Genomic DNA, 25,905 nt, shown 5'->3' with positions numbered 1-25,905 from the left:
CTTTGGAAAATAATCTAACAATTTCTTACAAAATTAAAGATACATCTATCTTATATCCTAGCAATTCCATTCCTATATATTTACCCAAGAGAAATAAAAACACATGTCCACAAAAAGACTTATGCGAGAATGTAGATGGTGTTATTCATAATAGCCAAAAACTGGATACAATTCAAGAGTCCATCAACAGGAAAAGAGACAAGTCAATTGTAGTATATTTATACAACGGTAATAAAAAAGGAAGGACCTACTGCTTCTTACAACATTAAAGATGAATGTCAAACATGCTGAGTGAAAGAGGCCTTCCATAAAAGACGTCATACTCTATATTTCCAAAATAGGCAAAACTAATTCACAGCGGAAAAAATTAGAACAGTGATTGTCTAAGAGCAGAGTTGGAATGAGGGGTGGGAGTGGGGAAAATGGTGGTACATGTGAACTCTAACAAGGTAAGACATAACTTTCTGGGGTGATGGCAATGTCCTGTATCTTGAAAGGACTTTGGGTTTCAGAAGCATACGCATTTGTCAAAAATTAGCAAATATGCACTTATCGTTTATGCATTTCACTTTCCATAAATTTTACTTCAAAAAAAAAGCTGTAAACAACTATTAAATTCCAGTTAATGATATGTATGTTGAAGTATTTCGTGAAAAGCATACTGATATATGCAATATCCATTGAAATGCATTAAAAGAATAAGATGATTAATAAAGGGATGGAGGGATAGAAGTAAAACGTTAATGGTAAACTCTAGGTGAAAGTGTATGGGTTGTTTACTATAGAAATCTGAGAAGGAATTTTAAGTTTTCTTATATCTTTTGATGATTTATATAAGTGAGCAATCTTGGTTTTTACACTCATACAATTAGCCACTAAGAAATTGATGATTCTCAGTAAGCCAATGGCCAATTGCCATTTAATTTACTGGTGACACATAGCAAAGATGTGTTAATTGGAACAAAGAGAACTTTAATAAAGTGACTTGCAAATATGTAGTGTTAGCAGTAGTTCTACAGAAAATGAAGATCATATTTTATATAAACCTTTTGCCTTTGCAAGGTTTACTGAACCACCCAAGCCCATCTGGCAATAGTTTTACTTCTCCGAAGTTCCCTTCTACTACTTGGGGACATTCCATTTTCAGCATCAATGAAAAAGAAGTCTACTATGCTCCACTGCACATCACAGTAACCAATGTTTTTTTTAAAAAAAGTTATCATTTAAAAAATAGGAAACTATCTCCATAATTAAATGGTTATGGCAAAACCTCATAATGCTCAGAGCCTATGACAGTTTAAACAAAATAAAACATCAACTTCTCTAAACCGTCAAAATCATTTGGATTTGGCCCCAATTTTGAGTGAAGATCAGCCAAGCCAATTCATCCAGTGGAAATTTAAAACAAAGTACATAATTATTAATATTTATTACCCTCCCACAACAGCATCTAAGAAAAAAGATTTCCATTAACAAGGACTTTTTTTTTTTTTTTTTTGACAGAGTCTCGCTCTGTCTCCTGGGCTGGAGTGCAATGGCACTGTGTTTGGCTCACTGCAACCTCCGTCGCCTGGGTTCAAGCAATTCTCCTGCCTCAGCCTCTCCAGTAGCTGGAATTATAGGCACCCACCACCATGCCTGGCTAATTTTTATATTTTTAGTAGAGATGGGGTTTCACCATGTTGGCCAGGCTGGTCACAAACTCCTGACCTCAGGTGATCCACCCACCTCGGCCTCCCAAAGTGCTGGGGCTACAGGCATGAGCCACCACGCCCAGCCTAACAAGGACTTTTATAGATTAAACAGGCACATCCAAACCAGGTTCAAACCAAGGGAAACAAAGTAGGGCACAACTAACAACATTAAAAAGATAAGGAAGCTCTAAGATCAAAGAAGTCAAGGGATGTCAGAGTCCTTTGTTTATAATTACACTCACAAAACATTTACTGAGAAAGATCTTAATAGTCCCCGAGAAAATCAGCAGTTAAGTCTACCTCAGATAAAATGTACTTAAGTGAAATGGACAAATTATACAATAATGTAAATTCCTAAAACAAACTAAAAAAGAAACAGAGAAGCTAAATGTTCCTACAGCCACTGAAGAAAGTAAATCAATTCTCAACAACAAAAATCCTACCAAGAAAACACCAAACCCAAAGTCTAACAAGACAGAAAAGAAAGAAGGATAAATCTTGCCCCAAATGTATGAAATTAGTACAACCTTAATATCAAATCAAAGTCAATATAAAAAAGGAAAATTACAAATCAATCTTATTCATAATAAATGTAAAATGTACTACATCAAATATTGCCAAATTGAATCCGGTAATTTAAACGTTTTTTTCATGAACACGTGGTTAGTTTAACATTAGAAAAATCTGTTAATATTTCCAAAGACTGAAGGAGAAAATGATCTGGTCTTCTCAATATATGCAAAAAAAGCATTCAATAATATTCAACAACAATTCATGATAAAAACTATTAGTAAGCCAGAAATAGAAGAAAATATCCTGTACTTTATATCAAGTATCTATAAGAAACCTACAGCAAACATTATGCTCAATGGTGAAGCACTAAAATCATTATCTGTAAAATCAGTAACACTGTAAAGATATCTCTTATCTCCATTTTCAGGATTTACTGGAGGCTTTGGCCAGTGTACATGAACACATGAAGAGACACACAGACATGTATACACAATATAGATGAACTTAGGAGAAACAGATAAAATGCCATTATTTTATCATTTATAGCATTTGTCTTCATACAAAATCCCAAAGAATCTATATATTTGTAAACTATTAAAAAGAAAAAAAATAAGAGTTTAGAAAGTTTTTTCTGTTATCAAATTACTATGCACAAGCCAAATGCACATGCACATACCAGCAATAATGTTAGAAAGATAATTTTAAAAATATAATTTATAATAACCAAAAATAAGAAATTCAATTAAATTATAAAGAATTATAATTCTCTCAACAAAGGTATGCAAGACCTTTATGAAGAAAAGAAAATGTCATTAAAAGATTGAAGAAGAAAAAAAGATTAAAGAAAATCTAAGCAAATACAGAAAAATGCCATGCTTATAGATAATAAATTACCTTCAGGATATCAATTCTTCTCCAAAATTAATCTATAAATCTATAAAACCAATGTGATTATAAGTTGAGCATCCCAAATCTGAAAACCCAAAATCCAAAAATGCTCCAAAATCTGAAACTTGTTGAGCATTAACAATATGCTAAAAAAATATATATTCACTGAAGCATTTCAGATTTCAGATTTTGGGATAATTAACTGATATAATGCAAATGTTCCAAATTCTGAAAAAAATATCCCAAATCCAAAAATACTTCTGGTCCTAAGCGTTTCAGATAAGGGATACCTAACTAGATACCTTAATATCCTGTCAAGTGTTCTTACAGAACTTGAAAAGCTGATTTTAAGATTTATATGGAAAAGAAATGACTAAGAATAGCTAAGGAACTGCTGTGAAAGAAAAACGTGGGTGAGTAGAGGGCTGGGAAATTTGACCAGATATTAAAAATTATTTTAAAGTTATATTAATACTGTAGATTTGGCTGTGGAATAGAACGTTCTGAAAGGAGCCCACACATATATAGAAATCTGATATACTGTAGAGATGGCACTGCAGATTAGTGGGGACAGGATGAATTCTTCGAGAAATATATAAAGACATTGGAAAAAGTAAAATTACATCTCTATCTTATATCATACACAAAATTACAGATGAATTACAAACCTAAACATGAAAGTCAAAATATTTAAACTTTTAAGAGAAAATATATGAAAACACATTAATCTAAGGATTGAGAAGGATTTCTAAAAAAAAACCAACACATTAAAAGTAGTTGCCATAAAGAAAAAAGAAAAAAATTTAAACATTAAAATTAATCAGTTTGGTTCACCAAAAGACACCACAGAGGGGTTGAAAATATGTCACAAACTGAGAGAAAATAATTGAAACATATATAACTAACAATTAATATCCAGAATATATAAAGAACTCCCATAAATAAATTAGAAAAAGACAACCCAATAGAAAAATGGACAAAGCCAAAAAAAAAAAAAAAAAAAGCATTTAACATAAGAGGAAACATAAATGGCTCATAAACATATGGGAAGACACTTAACCTCTTTGGTAATTAGGAAAATACAAATTAAAAGGACAATGAGATACCTAAGGGTCAGCTAGGACATGGAACAATGGAAATTCTCATACCCTGCTTATCGGGGGCACAAATCGCTTACAACTATGTTGGAAAACATTTTGGCATTAGTAAAGCTGAACAAACACATACTCCATGACCCAGTAATTCCATACTGAGAAATATACTCTAGAAAAATTCTTACATATATGTACCAGAAGACATATAAAAGATAAAAATTATCTTACTCATTGGGGTCAAAATTAGAAATTAACTCTGAAATGTTTAATTAAAAGTCATACAACATAAACTCATCATCCAAAAGCAATGTTTATGGGCACATAAATATTCTTTTCATGGATTTACTCATTAATTGCTAAATTCATTAATAAATATTTGTACATATTATCCTTTTGTAAATGCAGAGATAAAATACACCTGACAGGTCAATTTTTGATATAGCATGAATGGCTTTTTGTTCACACTGACAGGCATATGTACTTTAATCACCAAAAACTATATCAAGTATTTATAAAAGAAAATCCCTTTTGAGGATTATTTCAGTTTAATCAGGATTAAAAGTAAATAAAACTTTATCCTTATCATCCTTGAGTGAAATAACTTGAGTTTTAATATCTTTACTTAATCAGAAAATACACAGAAAGAAACAATAATATAGAGAGAGCCTGATGTCCTGTGGTCTTCCTTAATAACAACCCATTTTCAAGAGACTATAATCTACTCAACAGAAAGCATTCTACCAAGGATCTTAATCAGATTCTGAGAAAATTCACACTCAAAATAAACAATGTGCCACTAAAACCAAAACAATGTAGGTATTAGCAGCTGCATAAAGGTTAGCCTCAATCTGATGAGTCATTTCTAAAATGATGAAAAGTATAATTCTTTGAAGTGCTTTCTATTCAAGCTGGAAAATATATAAAGATACAGAATCGTTTACCAAGCAGGCTGACAGAGAAATTTTTCATTTTCTTTCTTGTTTGACTGTATGCGAACATCAAACTAAGAATGGCAAAAATGAATCTCTCTTCCTATATATTAATACTAACTTTTTCTTTGTTTTCTCAAGGTATTTTACTTTCAGCATCCAAGTCCATAAGAAATTTAGACGATGACATGGTATTTAATACATTCAGGTTGGGGAAAGCCTTTCAGAAGGAAGACACTGCAGAAAAATCAGTTATTGCTCCTTCCCTGGAACAATACAAAAGTGATGAGAGCAGTTTCATGAACGAAGAGGAAAATAAAATTTCAAAGGTAAGTAGCAATGTGACTTGTCATTTATTTCAATGAAAATTTAAGTGATTCTTACAAATCCTCTGAAAAGTAAAACTGATACTTTTATAAACAGAAGTATATGCAAACAGTCACAATATGCATTAGGACGACTGACGATATTTCTTACATGCCAAGTAGTTCTTCCATCCTGGAAAACACCTCTTACCTGAAAGTTTTTTTTCTCCTATAAATTTGCATCTAAGGTATTTTTAAAAAGTCAAAAACAGTGCAGAGCATCTTTGAATTGATCAATAAGAATATTATACAATTGTATTATAGTTCCACTCCGAATACGAGAGCTAAAAACCAAATCAACCTTCTCTTTACAGAACACAGGCTCCAAACATAATTTCTTAAATCATGGTCTGCCACTGAATCTGGCTATAAAACCTTATCTTGCACTAAAAGGATCTGTAGCTTTTCCAGCTGAGAATGGAGTTCAGAATACTGAATCAACACAAGAAAAGAGAGAAATTGGGGATGAAGAAAACTCAGCTAAATTTCCTATAGGAAGGAGAGATTTTGACAGTGAGTAGTCTTTTCAAAATTCAATTCTTACATCCTACCACCATTAAACAGAACTCTGAGTTAAAGCGAATTTGGATGCAATCATAACAAAATCAAATAAGACCATGGCTCAGTTACACCTGCCAAAAATGTGGGATTAAATAGCAACAATTAATTATTATCATTTTGGTTTACTCAGAATTAGTTATACTAGATCCATTCTTTTTCTTAATAAATTTTGTGTGATAATTATAGTCCTTTAAACAATTTAAACTTTCTTCTTCCTTCAGTGCTCAGATGTATGCTGGGAAGAGTCTACCGACCTTGTTGGCAAATCTGATACCTGTTGGTCCACATCATCTTTTCAGAAGAAAATAAAAGCATTTAATTGCCAATGGGAGGAGAAGCCCATACTGCTACTATAATTTGTGTATGTTAAATGTCTGTTTTAAAAGAAAGTAGTGTTAAGATGTATCAGTAACTGAAATGATATGCTTTCTCTGTGCATTAAACTTTGTGAAAATTCTGCATAATTATGACTTACTAGTATTTTTAAACAATGCTTAACATACTAACCTTACATACACTGTAGACCAAAATAATAAATCATCATACTTTACACCTTGGTCTCTTAAAAATTAAGCATGTCTTTGGTGAATGGCTTATAGATACATAAACCTAAAGCCTATAAGACACAAATTTATAGTCTAAAAAACTGAGTTAACTTTGCCTGGCCAGGAATCAACTTGTCCTTGGCAGTACATTTATTACTTTTTGCTACTTTAGCTAGTTTGCCGTACAATTTACTCTGTGAATCATTTGATTTCTTATGTATTTTAGCATTTTTATGTTGAGGTGGTTCATTTCCATTATCACAGAGAATATTTTCACCATCCAAATCCACCTGTTTCCTTTTTGAGCTTTTATTTCCTGTCTGACTAGTTGATTTTCTTGATACTTTTTCATTTTTACTTCTGTCCAGACGAACATTTCCAAAACTTGTTCCAACTGTTGATCTTCCAACAGATGAATTTATACCCTCTGTTATGCAAGATAAAAAGGGGAAAGGAATTATATAATATTGAGTATTAATATTCATGAGAACTTTATAATAAACTTTAAAAATGGCTAACGAATATTCAAATTTTTATTTTTAAAGTAAAATAATGCTATAAATAATATGATTGACAAATATAGCTACATTACTATCCTATTACTTTTCATTTTACCATAGCACCTCTAAGTTAACTTTGGCCAGTAATCAACTTGTCAGCCCTATTAAGAAATATTTGTTTGAATGCATGACATTTAATCCTTAAATATATGCTACAAATTACTTCTTAAATACACTTAGTTAAATCAAACTGTGTCCTATTCCTATCCATAAATTTGTACTTAGATTTAACTTTTTAAATAAACTGAGGTCTTTAAAAATATAACCCTTTACATTTCACAGTACTTTGCAAAAATAATCTAATTTTACTTAAGTTAAAACTAATTAGTAGACTAAAATTAAATTGTTATTTAATTGCACAAATAAGGTCAATTACCAGAAAGGTCATTTTCCATGTGAAGAACACACAAAGGCTTTGATGCTAAATTAACATTATTCCAATTATCCTTGCTTATCATGTAGTCATCTTTATAAGTACAAGCAAATTGGGATCTAATTAAAGTTTGCTTCATCTGGTAACAGAAAGAAAGAAGAAAATATGCAATTTATTCATTAATTTCTTCATCTAGATAGACACACACTCTACAGTAATCAAGGTATAAACATTTCCCTTAGAAATCCTATTACTCATTGAGAACATCTAACCTTTTATATTTCATAGTTTGCAAACTCATTCATTGCTATGGCTAGCATTTTTGTTCTTTTCCAAAATACTAGCTTTATGTATTTTTTTTTTTTTTTGGTAACAGTTACAAAACAATCAATTTTAGACTCTTCACAGGGCTTTGTTACACGTTCCTGTGTCAGCGCTGCTTTGGAGCATCTTATTGTAAGTAAAATAACAATACAGGTGAAATACATAATCAAAGAAAAATACAAGTTCTTCATCCTAAGAAGAACAGAAGTCTTGGAAAAAAATAGCATATGGAATTCAAGAAATTAGGGAGGGAAGAAATGCTAAGATGAAAAAAAGAACTAAGTGAGGTCAATCAAAAACAGGAAACTAGCAAAGAAAGAAACTGCAAGATAAAACAAAATGATATAGGAAAGACATTATTTCTCAAGTATTTAGGAAAACAAGAAAGATGATTCAATGTATCATTCTAGAAAGATTTGACCAAGTTACTTAATGGTCAGAAATTCAAAATATACTCTTGCGTTTATCTTCAAACATCAAATAGGAGGGCCTAACTTTCTACATAAATAGGAGAAAATTACAAAGATAAACTCAATTCTTGACCACTGAAAAGGATGCCAAAAAAAGTAGTTTTGGAAATGTATTCCACAAACATAAACCAGTGAGCTACTGGGGGATAGAAATTAATTTTAGAACAAAGTAGCCTATACAAATAATGCCAATTTCAACAATTACAAATGATGTGTAATACCATTCAGGTTTAATGGAGAGATGTCTCCAAATAATTAGAAGTCACCTGAAATGGTTTTCTGACATAGACAAAGTTTCAAATACATAATTCAATAAAGATGACTTCAGTAATTCAAAAATTTAACACTTCGAGTGTAACTACATTATCCTGATTACTTACAGAGTATTTGTTGATACAGTCATGAAATCTAAAACAGCATGACTTTACATTATATATTCAGTAGTTACATATTATGTTATATGTTCAAAGATCGATGCATTAATTCACTCAGATGTTTGTAAAGACAATGGCAGTGAAATCTACTGACTATGGCTTAGAAAAAGTTAGAAGATTCGCCTGTCCAGCTGCTTCATAAAAGCAAGTTTTCCTAGGATGACAAATTTTCTATCTTTCTGACTAATGAGGTCTGTGACAGTCTCCATCTCCCAGATCACTAAAAATTATGTTTCGTGTGCTTACATGAAGCATTAGACAATTGGAGTTTTATCTTCCATTTAAGCATAAAATGCACAACATTGAAAATAAACGTGAAAATATACAAGATCAAAAACTATTTTTTTAAAAGTTGAACAGAATGAACTCACAACCCACTACCTTCATGAATCCCTATGAATGCAACACTTATTATATAGCTTCTACCACAAGATGCCCAATATATAACTGAAGATTTTAAGTAGCTCTTTCTGGACTTTATTAATCCTATAACTACAGATTTAAAGCAGTTGATAAACCTATTTAAATAAGTTTTATTAATAAAATTGACACTATATTACACTACATAATAGTAGCATTATCCATGAACTTTTATTTCCATCTGCAAAACCAGTACTAACTGTTGACATTATCTTATCACACATAATTTTCACTTCACAAAAGTTATGGCTTATAGAGAATTATAAACTTATTGCTTATAAAGAGTTATAAAGAGTATAGTAAGACCACGCAGGCAAATAGATGACGAGTGGCTGGCTTGGATCACTCTTTGTAACCCAATAGTGATGGCACCTAGAGATAGCTTGGGAGACGTTAGCTTCTCACTGCAAAACTTTCATGAGCACCACCCATAAAATATTCTAAATAAAAATATAATACTAAATAATAATTATATTATTTAGTACAGAAAACTAATGTTTCTTCAATCTCATGTTTAGCATGAACAAAAATTTCTTTGGAATGTTTTGTTACTTTTATTAATTTTTAACATATAGTCTAGGTAAAAAAAATCTTTGCTTGCTATGCAAATAGTCACAAAATAAGTGCGGTAGCTCTCCTTACAACTAGATTTCCTCAATTCAGGCTCCCCCATAGACAAATTCTAGACTCCTCAGTGACCATAGTACAATTTCAGAAAACTACCATCACAAGGCAATGGATTCCTGAAGTACTGAAAACAAGTTCAGATGTAAAAGAAAAATAACTAATGACTTTCTCTACCATGAAAAATTTTATTTATAAACATATTAAAATATGAGAAATAAACACAACAGAATTCCCCCCTTTGTATATTGAGACTTTTTTCTTTTCATAAAGGATTATATGCAGATTTTCTTTCCCCTGCCCTGTACAAAAATCTTTTTTTTTAATCAATTACTACTTACTAAGTTCCAACTATGTGATAAGCACAGCGTATACTAGAGATTACTAGGATGGCTTCTACAACTTCAAAAACATCCTACTTATAAAATTTGCTATTGACAAACAGCTGGAAGGAATAACAAATAAATTGGATAACAGAATCAAGATTGAAAAGATTTCAGAAGGCTAGAACCGTAAGCAGAAAATAATAAGATGAAAATGGATGGGGATAAACAAAGTCCAGTATCTAAGTTTAAAAATATCAATTACAGAGGTACAGGACGAGGAGAACCTGACTTAAAGACAACATATGTAAAAGACCTAGAGATTTAAATTGATATGAACTTGACTGAGCCAACAACTGTCCAACCAAGAAAGCAGCACAAAAAGATAAGATGATGTGATGGGAAAAGCATAAGATTTGCAGTCAGAAGACCTGGCTTCTAATGCTGGCCGTATTACTTATTAACTAGATAACTTTGGGTAAACCATTATACCTCTCACTTATCCACACATAATGGGAATATTTACCTCACAGAATTATCAGAATTGGATGTAGTTAACATATGTCAAGGTTATATAAACTGCAGAAATCTATGTAGACACTATATCATTATTATTGTAATAACATGTAGGAAGAGGGTATTCCTGTAAGAAAAAGATCTGTTCAACTAGATGTCTCAGAACCAGGCCAATTCTACAATGATTCTAGGAATGCAGCTCAAAAAAATGAACTTACAAACAGCTTCTTCATTTTAATTATTTAAATAATGCAACCTACCTTGGCTTATATTTATAACTTAAAAGAGATTGCTTTTCCTTTGTTCATAAAAGTTGAATTTTTCTACACAAGATTAGTGGCTACATAGAACTGAGATTACTTCCTGTTGCAAATCTTCCAAATCTCTCTGTGTATTTGATTTGGAATCACAAATAAGCAGAACAATTCCCCCTTGAAAGTGCTTTTAAAATACTAAACAACTAAGAATAATGTCCAGATCCATATATGGCTGTTAAAATCATTTCATGTTCAAGCCACATGAGAGAAATGGATTGAAAGTATTCCTTTGTGGAGTGATTTCCCCCCTTTGGAAATATTTCTATCCACAGCATAATTGCAATGAACTTCACACTTGCCAAGAACTGGAAAAGTCCTTTTGCCACAAGCTCTTTTTAATTTGAAATTATTAGTAAGTTCCCAGTTTGAGGAAAATAGTACTTCACATAGGAAAGCCTGACTCCAGTTAAATTAAAATAAATGAGTCAAAACACTGAAAAGTCATAGACACTCAGAGTTAGCTGTATTAACAAGAAAATGAAAGTTCTAAACCCCCATTATACCAATAAATATATTAGCAAGTTTGAAAAAGGAAATTATTCAACATACCTAGTAAATACGTAACTAAAAATATTCTAAATTTATCTTATTTTTACATTATCACATTTTTGAAAGAACAGAGATTTTATATCCTTAATGACATATTAACTGTCTATAAATGAAATAATCCATTTCTTCATCAGTGAAATTCCATTTACTCTGCTTAATAGAAGAAAAAAATCTTTTTGACCTAAGTAGTAGCATTATTGTTTTATGACCCTTCATCATAATTGTCATGCCTTTATTTATTCTTTGAAGATAGCATAAACATTGAAGTCTGACACCTGACTATAAACCCTTGCTCTGTTACTTACTATCTGTATGGTCTGCAAAATGATGCCTTCCAGAGTTAAGCAAGGATTAATTGGGATGAGGGATATAAAATATCCAGTATAAACACTGAACACTTAGTAGGTACTCAATAAATCCTGATCCCATTATTTCAGCTAAAACAAATTCAATTTTAATTCAGTCTAATACAAACATTCCTTTTTCATTCTAACGGAAAATGTTGCTCAGTCCCTTATAGACTTTGCTGAATGTCAGCCTTCTCAAAGAGACTCCTACTTATGGCTATTTAAAACCCAAACACACACAAAGAAACCCCACTTTCCTTAGCCCCTGCCCCAGTTTTATTTCACTCCACAGCACTGATAACCTTCAAATATACCATATAATCCACTTGTTTGTTTATTGTCTGCTTCTCCCAACTAAAATATAAACTCCATCAGCAGTAAAACCCTTAGTTTGACAACTGATGGCCAGCTGTGGTCCTCCTGTTGCCATCCCCTCCTTACAGGGTGAGGAGTCCCCAGAGCTTCAGACATACTCACCAGCAAACCATGACCTCCTTTATAGATCCTGTTTCAGGGGCCCCTGGGCACTGGGCTGGCACTGGCCTCTTCCTTTAGCCTCAAGAGCTGACTGTTTATGGCAAGGGTGATGGGCTGTGGGGTAGATATACCTACTGGCAGAGTATCCTTCAGAGTATAAAACAAAATCAAGGTTGAAGGGGTTTCAGGGTAGGCCAGTGGCTTCCATTTATATTATTGCACCTCAGCTGTACAAATATTTAGAGAAGCCTTGTCCTTTAGGGCAGGAAGCTTTGTCTGTTTTTTTCATTGATGTATCTCCAGTGCCTAGGACTGAACTTGGTATCCAGGAGGTACTTACTGTTTTTTGAATGAATTAATTAATGAAGTAAAATTACAACAGACTATAACAAGTATATGCAAGCAGAGCTGTGAGGGAACAGAAGCCATGAGCAAGCAAAAGTTTGGAGGTGGAAAAAGAGAACAGACTCTATAAGGTAACCACATGATAATTGTATGCTTGTATCAAAATACCACATGTACCCCATAAAAATATACAACTAGTATGTATCCACAATATTTTTTTAAATAGTAAGTAGACTTGAAAAGAACAGCTACATCACCCTAGGAACACAAGCTTTGAGGTAGAAAAATACATTCAGAGTAAACTCTACTCTGTTCAATAGGGTAAAGAAACCAGTTGGTACAGAAACAAGAGAGAAATATATATGCAGAGAAAACCTAAATCACATTTAAGTACAAAGAACCATGCATCTGAATTCCTTAAGCTGCTTAATATCCATCGTTTACTTTTGAGTTCTTAAATATTCTGCCTTTCTCTCTCGTCCTTACAATAAACCCCTTAGAAAATTACTCTATTCCTTAATACCATAGAAGACATACTGTCCTTAATCTTCCCCAACATTATTTATTCACTGTTTTGTTTTTTTTTTTTCCACAACTACCCTACACACATTCTCTTCACAACAGCAAGGCAATTTAATACTTTCATCATCGGTTGTTTGAAATGCTCTATTTCATTCTCTCTGCCTATTCAAATCCTATTTATTCTAATCTCTTATTATTTCCTGCATTTAATATTGGTCTGTAGTTATTGCATTTAAGTGTATCTTTAATCCATTAGAACTGCATTGTTTAATGTGCTAGCCATGTGTGGTTAATTAATTACAATTAAATAAAATTTAAAACCCAGTTCTTCAAATGCAGTGGCCATATCTCAAGTGCTCAATAGCCACATGTGACTAGGACCTTCAGTAATGAACAGTACAAACACAGATCATTTCCATCACTGAAAGTTCTACTGGAGAGCACTGCTCTAGAACAAAGCTTTACAGTCTATACCCTGTGGCACATTCATGTCTGCAGATGGATTCTCAAAGGACTCTGGGACATTTTGTAGTATGCTGGGTCCCCCATTTGGAACCCATATGCAACTTTATATTTGTAAAGGAAATCCTGCATTTGTTCACCCTCTCTTCTAAATGCTAGGTAGTAATCTGATGTGAATTGACCTTTGGAAAGAATTATGATCAATGTATCTTCAAATATTGTTTCTACCCTATTTTCTCCTCTCATTCTGGGACTCCAATTAGGCATACATTAGACATTTTCTCTGTGTCCTGCTCTTCTATTTTGCTTTTTCATTTGTTTTTCTCTCTTTTCTCTCCAGTTTGGAGGTTTTTTTAATGTTCCATCTTCAAGTCCACTTATCCTACCTAATGCTATGTCTGGTCTTCTACTAACCACATCTAACAAGGTCTTAATTTTAGATAATGTTTACACAATTCTGGAAAAACATTATCTTTTTGTTCTATGTCATCGATTCTAAATCTCTGTTGGAATTCTCCATTTTTTTCATATATTTTGACCATCTTTTCCTCCAATTACTTTTATAAGTTAATTTCTTTCTGATTCCTTGCCAGTAAATTTCAATATCTGGATCATTTGTGGGTCTCCCTCTATTGTTAAATGTTTTCCCTTTATTAAAGGACAAATCATCTTGCCTTTTCTCATGTCCAGTATAGTTTATTTCATGCTGGATATTGCACATAAAGGAACTCTAGAAGCTACAGATGACCTCTTCCAGCAAGAAAAGGTCTCCTTTTCACTGTTAGGCAGACACAGTGAAAGACTGATTACCTCAATACAATCAAGGAATGAGCTGCGTCAGAGCTGGGTTGCACTTTTCATTAACTCACATTTGACTTCTGGTTCTTATCTCTTCCTCGGGTGTGCTCCTTCTAAGCTTTCAACTGTGAGCCTTGTAGGGATCTCTGTCACCTCTGGCCTAAAATCTGGGAGAATCAGTCTGTTTTTCAGGGGTTTTCACACTATGTTCTGTGATATCCCACCCCACTTTATTTCCAAATATGGCAAATATCTTGAAAAAAAAAAAAAAAAGACTAGCCACGTGGTTGAGGCAGGTCCCACTTTTCAATTGGAATCAAGGTGGTTTTAGTCTATTGTATTAAGGCTTCCTACCTCCCCACACAACTACAAAATTCAGAGTATGTGTCCTAGGTAAAAATAACTGCATTTAGGACTCCTAAAGTTTCCAATTTGTTGACAGCCCCTCAAGACACCCAAACACTTTGGTGGTTTCTCTGTTCCTCAATAGAGTTCCTTTACATGGGCCAACACCAATCCTCAGCTCATATTCAAAAGTGGCAACAAATCCCAGGGAAGAAAGCAGCTGACAATAGACTTCTCACATCAGAAGGATGTTATCCTGTCCAGATTTTTAACTTTTTAAAAATTCTTTGATTATATAGCTCTCCTATGTCTTTAAAATATATTTTTCCCAACTTATCTGCCTCTTATTGTTTTGCTATTGTAGCGGGAATGGTGTTCTACCATGACGTACTATATCCTCATGAAAAAAAGAAGTCTCTACGTCACAACTTGATTCTGTTCCTTCCTTATCTGACAGCATTTTATTTTCTCCTCTGAGTTACATTTTGAAAGCTGCATTTTTTCTGTTATCCCTCATTTTTCCATAGCTTGAGGAACAGTACAGGTAGAAGCTCAACTCATCTGAGGAGACACGTAGTCTATGAAAATTTCTGGGTTCTGCACCCTAGGAGTTTATTACACATTGCATATACCAGAGGAAGATTCACTTCATCTCATTAGGGAGTGTATTTCAATCAAGTGGAAGGAAAGCATTTGGATAATTTCCCCAATTCAGTAGGTAGAACTAGAGCCTTTATTTCTCTCAGTGTATAAATCCCAGGGTTCATTTTCCACATTTTGTCTATATTCCTCTTCCATTGCCACTTCTACTATTTCTCTAACGAATAAGAAAAAAGAAAAAAAAGGAATGCACACCTTAGTTCTCAGTTTTGGAAGTATTAGTGGTAATCCTCAGAATTTTGCTAATTCACTAGCTCTGTATCCGGGAACTAGGACTAAATAAAGTTGCTAAATCATTCTATGCCTCTTCACTCTGAAATCTTCAGTTTCTTTCCCTGACCATCATCTTTTAAGCTTATTGCATCTGATTACATTATTCTTTTTTAGTTGATGCTGATTATTTTTATTAGTTTTTATTACTTTGTACTCATTTCAAGTATCAGGCAGGGGAAGAAAATTCTATTAGTTAAACTCAATCCACCATTTTAATTTAGATGTACTCAAGAGTTTTCAAATATCATAGAGGTTAAATTTGAATTTTCTAATAACCATGGAGTTAAATAAAAGAATTTGTTAATACCATAGGCATTGGACTACTACCTGGGTGTTTATGAAAATAAAGAGTTCTAGTCAGCCCAGTTTTTTATACCAAGTCCTGACTTTCACTGTCCCAACAGCTCCATGTTAAAGGTCCAGTATTTTCCTGATTAGCACACTTAAGTTATTGACTGGCTAAATGATGATTACTCAGACATTCATATAATATGCTATAAACATTAGACTCAGAATAAGGAAAAGACCTGTATATATGACTTTTCAGTTGTGCCTGATGTGCAAACTACTGCTAAACCAAGTTGGAAAGAATAAAACCAATTAATTTACAGGGATTTAAGGAGGTAGCTCCTTGAAAAATCACTTAATAAAAAGGTATAAGGGTACTTATAATAACTTACTTAAAGTGCTTAATATATTAAAAAGGAAATTAAAAAATTTCTTGAAATAAATGAAAATGGAAACATACCAAAACCTATAAGATACAGCAAAAACAGTACTAAGAGGAAATTTTATAGTAATGAGCACCTACATCCAAAAACTATAAAAACTTCAAATAAGCAACATAAATATGCATCTTATGGGACTAGAAAAGCAAGAGTAAACCAAAATCAAAATTAGTAGAAGAAAAGGATTAATAAAGATTAGAGCAGAAATAAATGAAATTGAAACCAAGAAAACAATACAAAATATCAAGGAAATGAAAAGTTAATTTTTTGATAAGATAAAATCAACAAACCTTTAGCTAGACTAAGAAAAAAAGAGAGATGACCCAAATAAATAAAATCAGAAGTTTTTAAAAAAAGGAGACATTACAACTAATATTGCAGAAATTCAAAGGGTCATTAGAGACCACTATGACCAACAAATGCCAATAAATTGGAAAACCTAGAAAAAATGGATAAACTCCTAGATGCATATATACAATCTACCAAGATTGAACCATGAAGAAATAAAAAACCTGAATAGATCAATCACAAGTAATAAGACTGAAGCTGTAATAAAAAGTCTCCCAGCAGCTGGGCTGGGTGGCTCATGCCTGTAATCCCAGCACTTTGGGAGGCCGAGGCGGGTGGATCATTTGAGGTCAAGAGTTGGAGACTAGTCTGGCCAACACGGTGAAACCCCATCTCTTCTAAAAATACAAAAACTAGCTGGGCATGGTGGTGGGTGCCTGTAATCCCAACTACTTGGGAGGATGAGACAGTAGGATCACTTAAACACAGAAGGTTGCAGTGAGCCGAGATCACGCCACTGTACTCCAGCCTGGATGAGAAAGTGAGACTCCATCTCAAAAAAAAAAAAAGTATCCCAGCAAAGAAAAGCCCAGGGCCCAATGGCTTCACTACTGAATTTTAGCAAACATTTAAAGAGAACTAATACCAATCCTACTCAAACTATTCCAAAAATAGATGAGGAGACACTTTCAAATTCATTCTACAAGGACAGTATTACCAATACCAAAACCAAACAGAGAAAACTGTAGGCCAATATCTCTAATGAAAATTGATGCACACATCCGCTACAAAATACCAGCAAACCAAATCCTACAACATATTAAAAAGATCATTCATCATGACAAAGTAGGATTTATCCCAAGGATACAAGAATAGTTCGACATATACAGATCAATCAATGTGATACATTATATCAAAAGAATAATGGACAAAAATCATATGATCATTTCAACTGGTGCTTAAAAAGCATTTGATAAAATTCAACACCCCTTCATGAAAGGGGTTTAAGACTAGGTTTAGAAGAAACATATCTCAACACAATAAAGGCCAAATGTGACGGACCCACAGTTACTATCATTCTGAATGGGAAAAAAAAAAAAACAGAAAGCCTTTCCCTTAAAATTGGGAACAAGACAAGGATGTCTACTTTCACAAGTTACTCAACATGGTACTGGAAGTGTTAGCTAGAGTAATCAGACAAGAGAAAGAAATAAAAGCCATCCAGATTAAAAAGGAAAAAGTCAAATTATCCTGGTTTGCAGATGGTATGACCTTTATATGGAGAAACCTAAAGACTCCACCAAAAGAACTATTAGAACTGATAAACAAATTCACTGAAGTTGCAGAATACAAAATCAACATATGAAAATCAGTAGCATTTCTATATGCCAACCGCAAACACTCTGAAAAAGATATCAAGAAAGTAATCCCATTTACTTTCAAATAACAACAAATAAAATAAAATACCTAGAAAGAAACTTAAAGAAGTGAAAGATCTCTACAATGAAAACTATAAAACACTGATGCAAGAAATTGAAGTGGACACAAAAAATGGAAAGATTCCATGTTTACTGATTGGAAGAACCAATATCATTAAAATATCCAGACTACCCAAAGCAATCTACAGACTCAACACAATCCCTATCAAAATACTAATAACATTCTTCACAGATATAGAAAAAAAATCCTAAAATTTACATGGAACCACGAAAGAGCCAGAACAGCCAAAGTCATCTTGATCAGAAAGAACAAAACTGGAGAAATCACATTTCAATTGTACTACAGAGCTACTGTAACCAAAACAGCATGGTATTGGCATAAAAACAGACACATAGAGAGCAATGAAACAGAAAAGAGAACTAGAACCAAAAAACTAAATCCACATATGTACAGTGAACTCACTTTCAACAAAGATTCCAAGAATATACAGTGAGGACAGGACAGTTTTAATAAATGGTGCTGGGAAAACTGGATATCCATGTGCAGAAGAATGAAACTAGACCTCTATCACTCTCCATATACAAAAATCAAATCAAAATGGATTACTCTATAGACTTATAGACTCTTTAAGACTTAAATCTAAGACCTCAAGCTATGAAACTACTAAAAGAAAACATTGAAGAAATTATATAGGACACTGGTCTGGGCGAAGATTTATTGAGCAATACCCCACAGGCAGTACCAACCAGAGCAAAAATGGACAAATGGGATCACATCAAGTTAAAAATCTTCTGCACAGCAAAAGAAACAGTGAACAAGGTGAAGAGACAACCTACAGAAGGAAAGAAAATATTTGTAAACTATCCATCTGACAAGGGACTAACAGCCAGAATATATAAGGAACTCAAACAACTCAAGAGGAAAAAATCTAATGATCCAATTTAAAAATGGGCAAAAGATTTGAATAGGCATTCTCAAAAGACATATAAATGGCAGACAGGTATATGAAAAGGTGTTCAACATCACTGATCATCAGAGGAACCCAAATTAAAAAACTACAGTGATATATCGTCTCACCCCAGTTAAACTGGCTTATCTCCAAAAGACAGGCAATAACAAATGCTGTCAAAAATGTGGAGAAAAGGGAACCCTCGTACACTGTTGGTAGGAATGTAAGTCAATAAAACCACTATGGAGGAAAGTTTGGGGGTTCCTCAAAAACCTAAAAATAGAGCTACTATACAATCCAGCAATTCCACTGCTGGGTATATACCCAAAAGAAAGGAAATAATACATCAAAGAGATATCTGCACTGCCATGTTTACTGCAGCACTATTCACAATAGCCAAGATTTGGAAACAACTTAAGTGTCCATCAACAGAAGAATGGATAAAAAAAATGTGGGCCACCTGCAATCCCAATACTTTGGGAAGCTGAGGTGGATGGATCCCTTGAGCCCAGAAATTCAAGAACAGGCTGGGCAACACGGTGAAACTCCATCTCTAGAAAAAAATACAAAAAATTAGTCGAGCATGGTGGCACACACCTGTGGTCTCAGCTACTTGGGAGGCTGAGGTGGGACCACTTGAGCTTGAGAGTTCAAGGCTTCAGAGAGCCATGACTGTGCCACTATGCCAGCCTGGGCAACAGAGTGAGAACCTGTCTCAAAAAAAAAAAAGTGGTACATATAAAAAATGGAGTAAAAAAAGAATAAAAAATAAAAAATGAGATCCTGTCATTTGCAACAACATGCATTGAACTGGAGGACATTATGTTAAGTGAAATAAGCCAGGCACAAAAAGATAAACTTCCCTTGTTCTCACTTATTTGTGGGAGCTAAAAATTAAAAACCTGAAATCATGGAGATAGAGAGTAGAATGATGGTTACCACAGGCTAGGAAAAGGCATAGGGTTGGGAAGAGTGAGGATAGCTAATGAGTACAAAAATATAGTTAGATAGAATGAATAAAATCTAGTATTTCATAGAACAACAGGGTGACTACATTCAACAATAATTTATTGTACATTTTTATAGAGTATAATTGGAATGTTCATAACATAAAGAAATGATAAATACTTGAAGTCATGGATATTCCATATACCCTGATGTGATTATTACACATTCTATGCCTGTTATCAAAATATCTCATGTACCCATAATATACACACCTATTATGTACCCATAAGAATTTTTAAAAACAAGTAAAGTGCTTGGAAATTGGGGGTAAGAAAGTGGCAGAAAACATTCACTAAAGGGTCCTAACAAAACCAACAAAATCATGAAGGTTCAGGGAGAACCTTCTGGTTTCCTTTGCAGGGAAATTTCTTTGACCATCATAAACAAGATTCCTGATACACTACAGTAGGAAATAAAAGTTGAGGACCTAAAATGAGTGTATTCATGAACTATTTCCAAAGGGTTTCATAGACTTTTGTGATCATAGGAGCATCTATTTCTATTTAAGAATGAGGAAACTAAAATCTGAGTTAATTTACTCCATATAATAATGACATGGATATTTCATAAGCAAGTACATCAAAATTCTAAGTTCTCTAATATTTTCTACCTTTGAAATGCTCATTTCAAGATATTTTCTGTGTAGATCATATATTCTTTCTGTGACTAAAAACTACTATATGCCAAAAGAGCAAAAGTAACAGAGTAATAAGATAATCAGCTGCTAAACTACTTTTCCATAGGAACTTTGGTAGTAAATATTGGCAGCATTTTTTGTTATTCCAACAAATACTCTACATAGCTATGGTTCAGTTGTATACCTGGTTAAACTAATCATTTTCATACTTCACTTTTAAAAAGAGTATCGCAAAACATAAGTAATGCTTTCCTTTCTTGATTGCCATTTATTAATAGATTCAGAGCTGTATAGAATAAGTCAGCTCTACTGTTAAGTAATGGAAGCAATGTAATTATAATCTCATTAGTATTTAACCATGGTTTTGCAAACTGTTGTAAAATGTTTCATGGTAATTATGAGATCTTGGATAAGGTGGCTTCTTAGAATTTTGGTTTCCACATCTGTAAATGAGACTGCATTAGATGATCTCTGTTCTATTTCCCAAAACTTTCTAAATTTGTCTATACGTTTCGTAGTAATTAGTTGAGCCTTAACATTTTCTTTAAAAGCACTCTCATTTTTCAGATAGATATTTTTCATTTTGATTTACTTAATTTTAAGAAAATCCAATTGGATTGTTTATAACACCAAGGATAAAATGCTTGAGAGAATGGATACCCCATTCTCTGTGATGTGATTATTATGCAATACATGCTTATATCAAAACATCTCATGTATCCCATAAACATATACACCTACTATGTACCCATAAAAGTTACAAACAACAAAATTTAAAATAATAAAAGTAAATAAAATAAAAGAAAACTCTAAGCCCTTTCCTGGTAATATTTAACGTGCTTCACTGTCAGTGATTTTTCCTTATGTGATGTCTTACATTCTTTTTTTTTTTTCAGATAGAGTCTCATTTTGTCACCCGGGCTGGAGTGAAGTGGTGTGATCTCCACCTCCCAGGCTCAAGCGATTCTCCTGCCTCAGCCTCCCGAGTAGCTGAGATTACAGGTGCCCGGCTAATTTCTGTATTTTTAGTAGAGACGGGGTTTCACCATGTTGGCCAGGCTGGTCTCGAACTTCTGACCTTAAGTGATCTGCCTGCCTTGGCTTCCCAAAGTGCTGGGATTACAGGAGTAAGCCACCATGCCTGACCCACTTTCATATTCTATTTGAAATGGAGACAGAGAAATTGAGCCCCCCAAAATATGACTTATTTTTAAATCAAAATATTAAAGTTTGTCAGTATCCATAGCAAGAAAAAAATTTTTTTGATATGTTACATTTCTGTTTCTACCCAAGTCCAATGAATAGATTTTTAAAATCTTATCCCTTGATTGCAAATACTTATATTAATATGACAAAGAATTGACAAATTTTATTCACAGAAAAATTTTATGAAGCTCGATGTATTCCACAAGCATTAATTGCTAACAACTACTAATAACCAATAGAAAGAGAAAGTATTAATAAATAAACTAAATGGGTGTAGGGTATGTAGATGAAACAGGTATTAACTAAAAGCTTTGCTAATTTGAACTAAATTTCCAAATGAAAAAATAAAGGGCATACAAATTACTGTTCTCTTTTTTGTTGTATCAAGATGAATATTTGACAATTTAAGGATGATTATAAATTTTATATAAAAATCTTATTTAATGAATTAATGAATTCCCAACCATACAACAGTGTCTAGATCATAATAGATACCCAATAAAAGTATGATAAATGAGTTAAAGCCAAATTCCTTTTTGAAAAATAAGGCCAATAAAAATTGCTTGAAAACACACTATTGATTACTTATAGGCACAGATGTTTCATATGAGGACAGCAAAACTTAGTTCAAACTAAATGAACAAAGAACAGGAACAGTTCTAGTCAAGAGCAACGTAAAATGTCTCAGCTCAACCTACAAATAATTATATTCTGCCATTATATCTTCAGACAGGAGCAAATTTAAAATCACATATCTTGAGATTCAGTTTAAGATATAGAAATGTAAATGAGAAAGCCTTATCTTCTTTTATTTTCCACATCACTCATTCAACGGATATTTATTCAACACTTACAATAGCAACTGCTTATTCCTTTCCCTTTTTTAGGTCCAGCGGATTAAGGAAACCAGAAACAGATTAGTCAAGACTGTGTAAAAGGAAAGTCTCTGTATGTCAACTGTCATAACTCATTTTCCATGTAATTCCTACTGTGTCATGTACAATGTTTACAATATTTACAATACCCAGCTCAGCTTTATGTATTTATTTTTTCTAAAAATAAAACAGTGTTTGCTATTTTCATGGCATGCATTAAATTGTACCTTAATTTTTTTCTCTTGCATTGACTTACAGATGCGTTCTCTTAGGGGTTTTATCGAATTATTCACCTGTGTGGGAGACCTGTGTCAAAAAAAAAAAAAAAGGCAAAAATTTATTGCTATGGTTGGAATGTTTGTTTCCCTCCACATTCACGTTGAAACTTAATTCCCAATACAATATAGTTTTTCCTCAACTTATGATGCGGTTACCTCCCAGATAAACTCATCATAAATTAAAAATACCATTAAGTCAAAAATGCATTTAATACATCCAATCCACCGAACATCATAGTTTAGCCTAGCCTATCTTAAACATGGAATTAGCTGGAATTAGTACATTCCAATATCTGTTGGACAAAATCATCAGGCAACACAGTAGAGTATCAGTTGTTTATCGCCATGATCATGTGGCTATCTGAATACTGTGGTTCACTGCTGCTTCCCAGAATCATGAGAGAATATTATTCTACATATTGTTAGCTCAGGAAAAGATCCAAATTCAAAATTCGAGGCACAGTTTCTACTGAATGTGTATAGCTTTCACACAATTGTAAAGTCGTGTGAAGGTAAATCACAAGTCAACCACCTGTGGTATTAAGAGGTGGGGCCTCAGGATGATTAAATCATGAGGACGCTGCCTTCATGAACAGGATTAGTGCCGTTATGAAAGGGTTTGTGGGAGCACTTTTTGCCCTTCAGTCTTCCCAGCCATGTGAAAACCCAGCAAGAAAATATAATCTATGGGGAAGAGGCCCTCATCAGACACCAAATCTGCTGGCACCTTGATCTTAGACTTCCAGACTCCAGAACTACGAGAAACAAATTTCTGTTATTTACAAATTACCTAGTCTGGGGTGTTTTGTTCTAACAGCCTGAAGAGATGAAGACACTTACAAACCAAAATGGCTTTTAAACTAGTATCTGCCCCTCCCCTACCCAAAAGCACAGTTATAGGATAAAGGACAACTAAATCTACTTGTTTATAATACAGTCATGAGTCATGTGCTGCGTAACAACAGTTTGGTCAACAACATACCACATATTTGATAGTGATGCCATAAGATTATAATGAAGCTGAAAAATTCCTATCACATAAATACTTACCTTTATGTTACTATTTCTTTATACTATTTAGTACAATAACATACTGTACAGGTTTGTAGCCTAGGTGTGTAATAGGCTATACCATCTAGGTTTGTGTAAGTACACTCTATAATGTTCACATGACAAAATTGCCTAACGATGCCTTTATCAGAATGTATCTGCATCATTAAACAACGCATAACTGTACTTTATAAAAGTGTCATTATTTCTATTCTGAGAATCCTAAATATTAATAGTTTGCTTAGTTAATTAATCCAGTAACTAAATGTTTCATGAGCTTCTACTATTTGTAAGGCACTATACAAGATATTGTGAAGAATAGAAAGTTGACTCATTTATTGATCCTATATTCAGGCATCCTGAAGTCTAAGTAAAGAACATAAGAAACACATAACTGAAATTCAAAATAGTATGAGAATTCAAAAGAGAAAAACATACCAATAGGAGGGTCAGAGAAGGTGAAATGGAGAAGACCCACCCTATAGTTTTGGATTCAGACCAACTTGAATACCTTAATAAATGAATACCTTTTGGCTTAATAGAGCCAGAGTTAGAACCCCCTTGACTCAAATGACTACTAAGCAAGAATAAAACATTGCCTACCCTAAGAAAGAATAGTTGACAACCTTAAATTGATATACCTCATTGTCTTAATTTTATCATTTCAGTGTAGACCACTGAAAATTTACTTTACCACTGACCAGTGCTTGTCTGCACAATGACAATTAGAAATGCGAATGCAGAATCCAAGCCGTAAACAATAGCAATGTGAACAGTGACATGATTAAGTATAGAAAAACCTTTTCTTTTCTTTTTTTTTTTAAGAGAACAGGGTCTTGCTCTGTCGCCCAGGAGAGAGTGCAGTGGTGCAATCATAGCTCACTGTGGCCTCAAGCAATCCTGGGCTCCCAAGTAGCTGGGACTACAAGCATGCACCACCTCAGGCTCCCAAGTAGCTGGGACTACAAGCATGCACCACCACACTGGGTAATTCCTTTTTATTTTTGCAGAGATAGAGTCTTACTATGTTGCACAGATTGGCCTCAAACTCCTGGTCTCAGGCAACGCTCCTGTCTTGGCCTCCTAAAGCTCCGGGATTATTAGCATAAGACACCATGCCTGGCCTAGAAAGATTCCTTTTTAAAATGGACTCTGGGATTAAATTTGTTAGAATAAAAATTTCATGAAAGGAAAATAACTTTCTCTAAGAAAATGAATTCAGTCAGAGAAAATTGAAATTATTTATATTTCTACCTAAAAGCAAACTTGTTAAACAGAAGTAAGATGAAAAGAGAAAAAATAAAAATTCATTTATTTCTTTTTACTGTTTTCTGGGATTCCAGCAGCAGGTATAAGTAAATCACTGATAAAAATATTTATCGTTAATAAAATATTTGGGCATTCTGAGGTAGAATGTGGAAGAATTATTTCATGTCCAGATATAAAAGAATAGTCATGGAAGTTGGTAAAGAAGATGGGATTTTAAGGAATTAGATGACAATACTGAATGATAGACCACTGTAAAGTTTCTGTTTAAAGAGAAGAGAAAGGATACTGAGGCATAGGAGAGAGTATATGAAGCAATCATGAAGGCAGATTTCAATAAAATAGCTCCAGTAGAAAATAGAAGAGATCAAGCAGTAGGATAATTTTGTGAAAATTCTCTACAGTGTACTAAATACAATTTAAAATGGTTGTTCTAAAAATTTTAATGTTTC

At 33.3% G+C, this 25,905-nt stretch overlaps 2 protein-coding genes across 2 annotated transcripts in view; one reads left to right on the top strand and one right to left on the bottom strand.

The window, feature by feature from the left end:
- Positions 1–5,198: 5,198 nt before the first annotated feature.
- On the top strand, positions 5,199–6,015 carry PMCH (pro-melanin concentrating hormone). Its single transcript, XM_030821279.1, has 2 exons — positions 5,199–5,447; positions 5,798–6,015. Exons 1-2 carry the CDS (start codon positions 5,199–5,201, stop codon positions 6,002–6,004), a joined length of 456 nt encoding a protein of 151 aa, XP_030677139.1. The 3' UTR covers positions 6,005–6,015.
- The window catches only part of PARPBP (PARP1 binding protein), a 78,368-nt gene continuing 57,911 nt past the window's right edge, over positions 5,449–25,905 (bottom strand). The window contains exons 9-11 of the mRNA XM_003269927.4: positions 23,087–23,165; positions 7,526–7,661; positions 5,449–7,016 (exon numbers count right to left, since the gene is read on the bottom strand). Of these exons, the coding sequence (XP_003269975.1) occupies positions 6,676–7,016; positions 7,526–7,661; positions 23,087–23,165 (556 nt within the window). The 3' untranslated portion in view covers positions 5,449–6,675. The remainder of the gene's footprint in view (positions 7,017–7,525; positions 7,662–23,086; positions 23,166–25,905) is intronic.

Source organism: Nomascus leucogenys, chromosome 10 (genome assembly GCF_006542625.1).
Source record: "Nomascus leucogenys isolate Asia chromosome 10, Asia_NLE_v1, whole genome shotgun sequence".
NCBI classification, from domain to species: domain Eukaryota; kingdom Metazoa; phylum Chordata; class Mammalia; order Primates; family Hylobatidae; genus Nomascus; species Nomascus leucogenys.
Note: the sequence above shows the minus strand (reverse complement) of the source record. Positions and strands in the feature narration are given on the sequence as shown.

What these genes read in the sequence shown, in the direction of transcription:
- PMCH (XM_030821279.1), top strand. Translation starts at nt 5,199, where the DNA reads ATGGCAAAAATGAATCTCTCTTCCTATATATTAATACTAACTTTTTCT. An exon ending in AGGAAAATAAAATTTCAAAG is followed by an intron (nt 5,448 to 5,797) that starts GTAAGTAGCAAT and finishes TTCTCTTTACAG; the next exon opens with AACACAGGCTCCAAACATAA.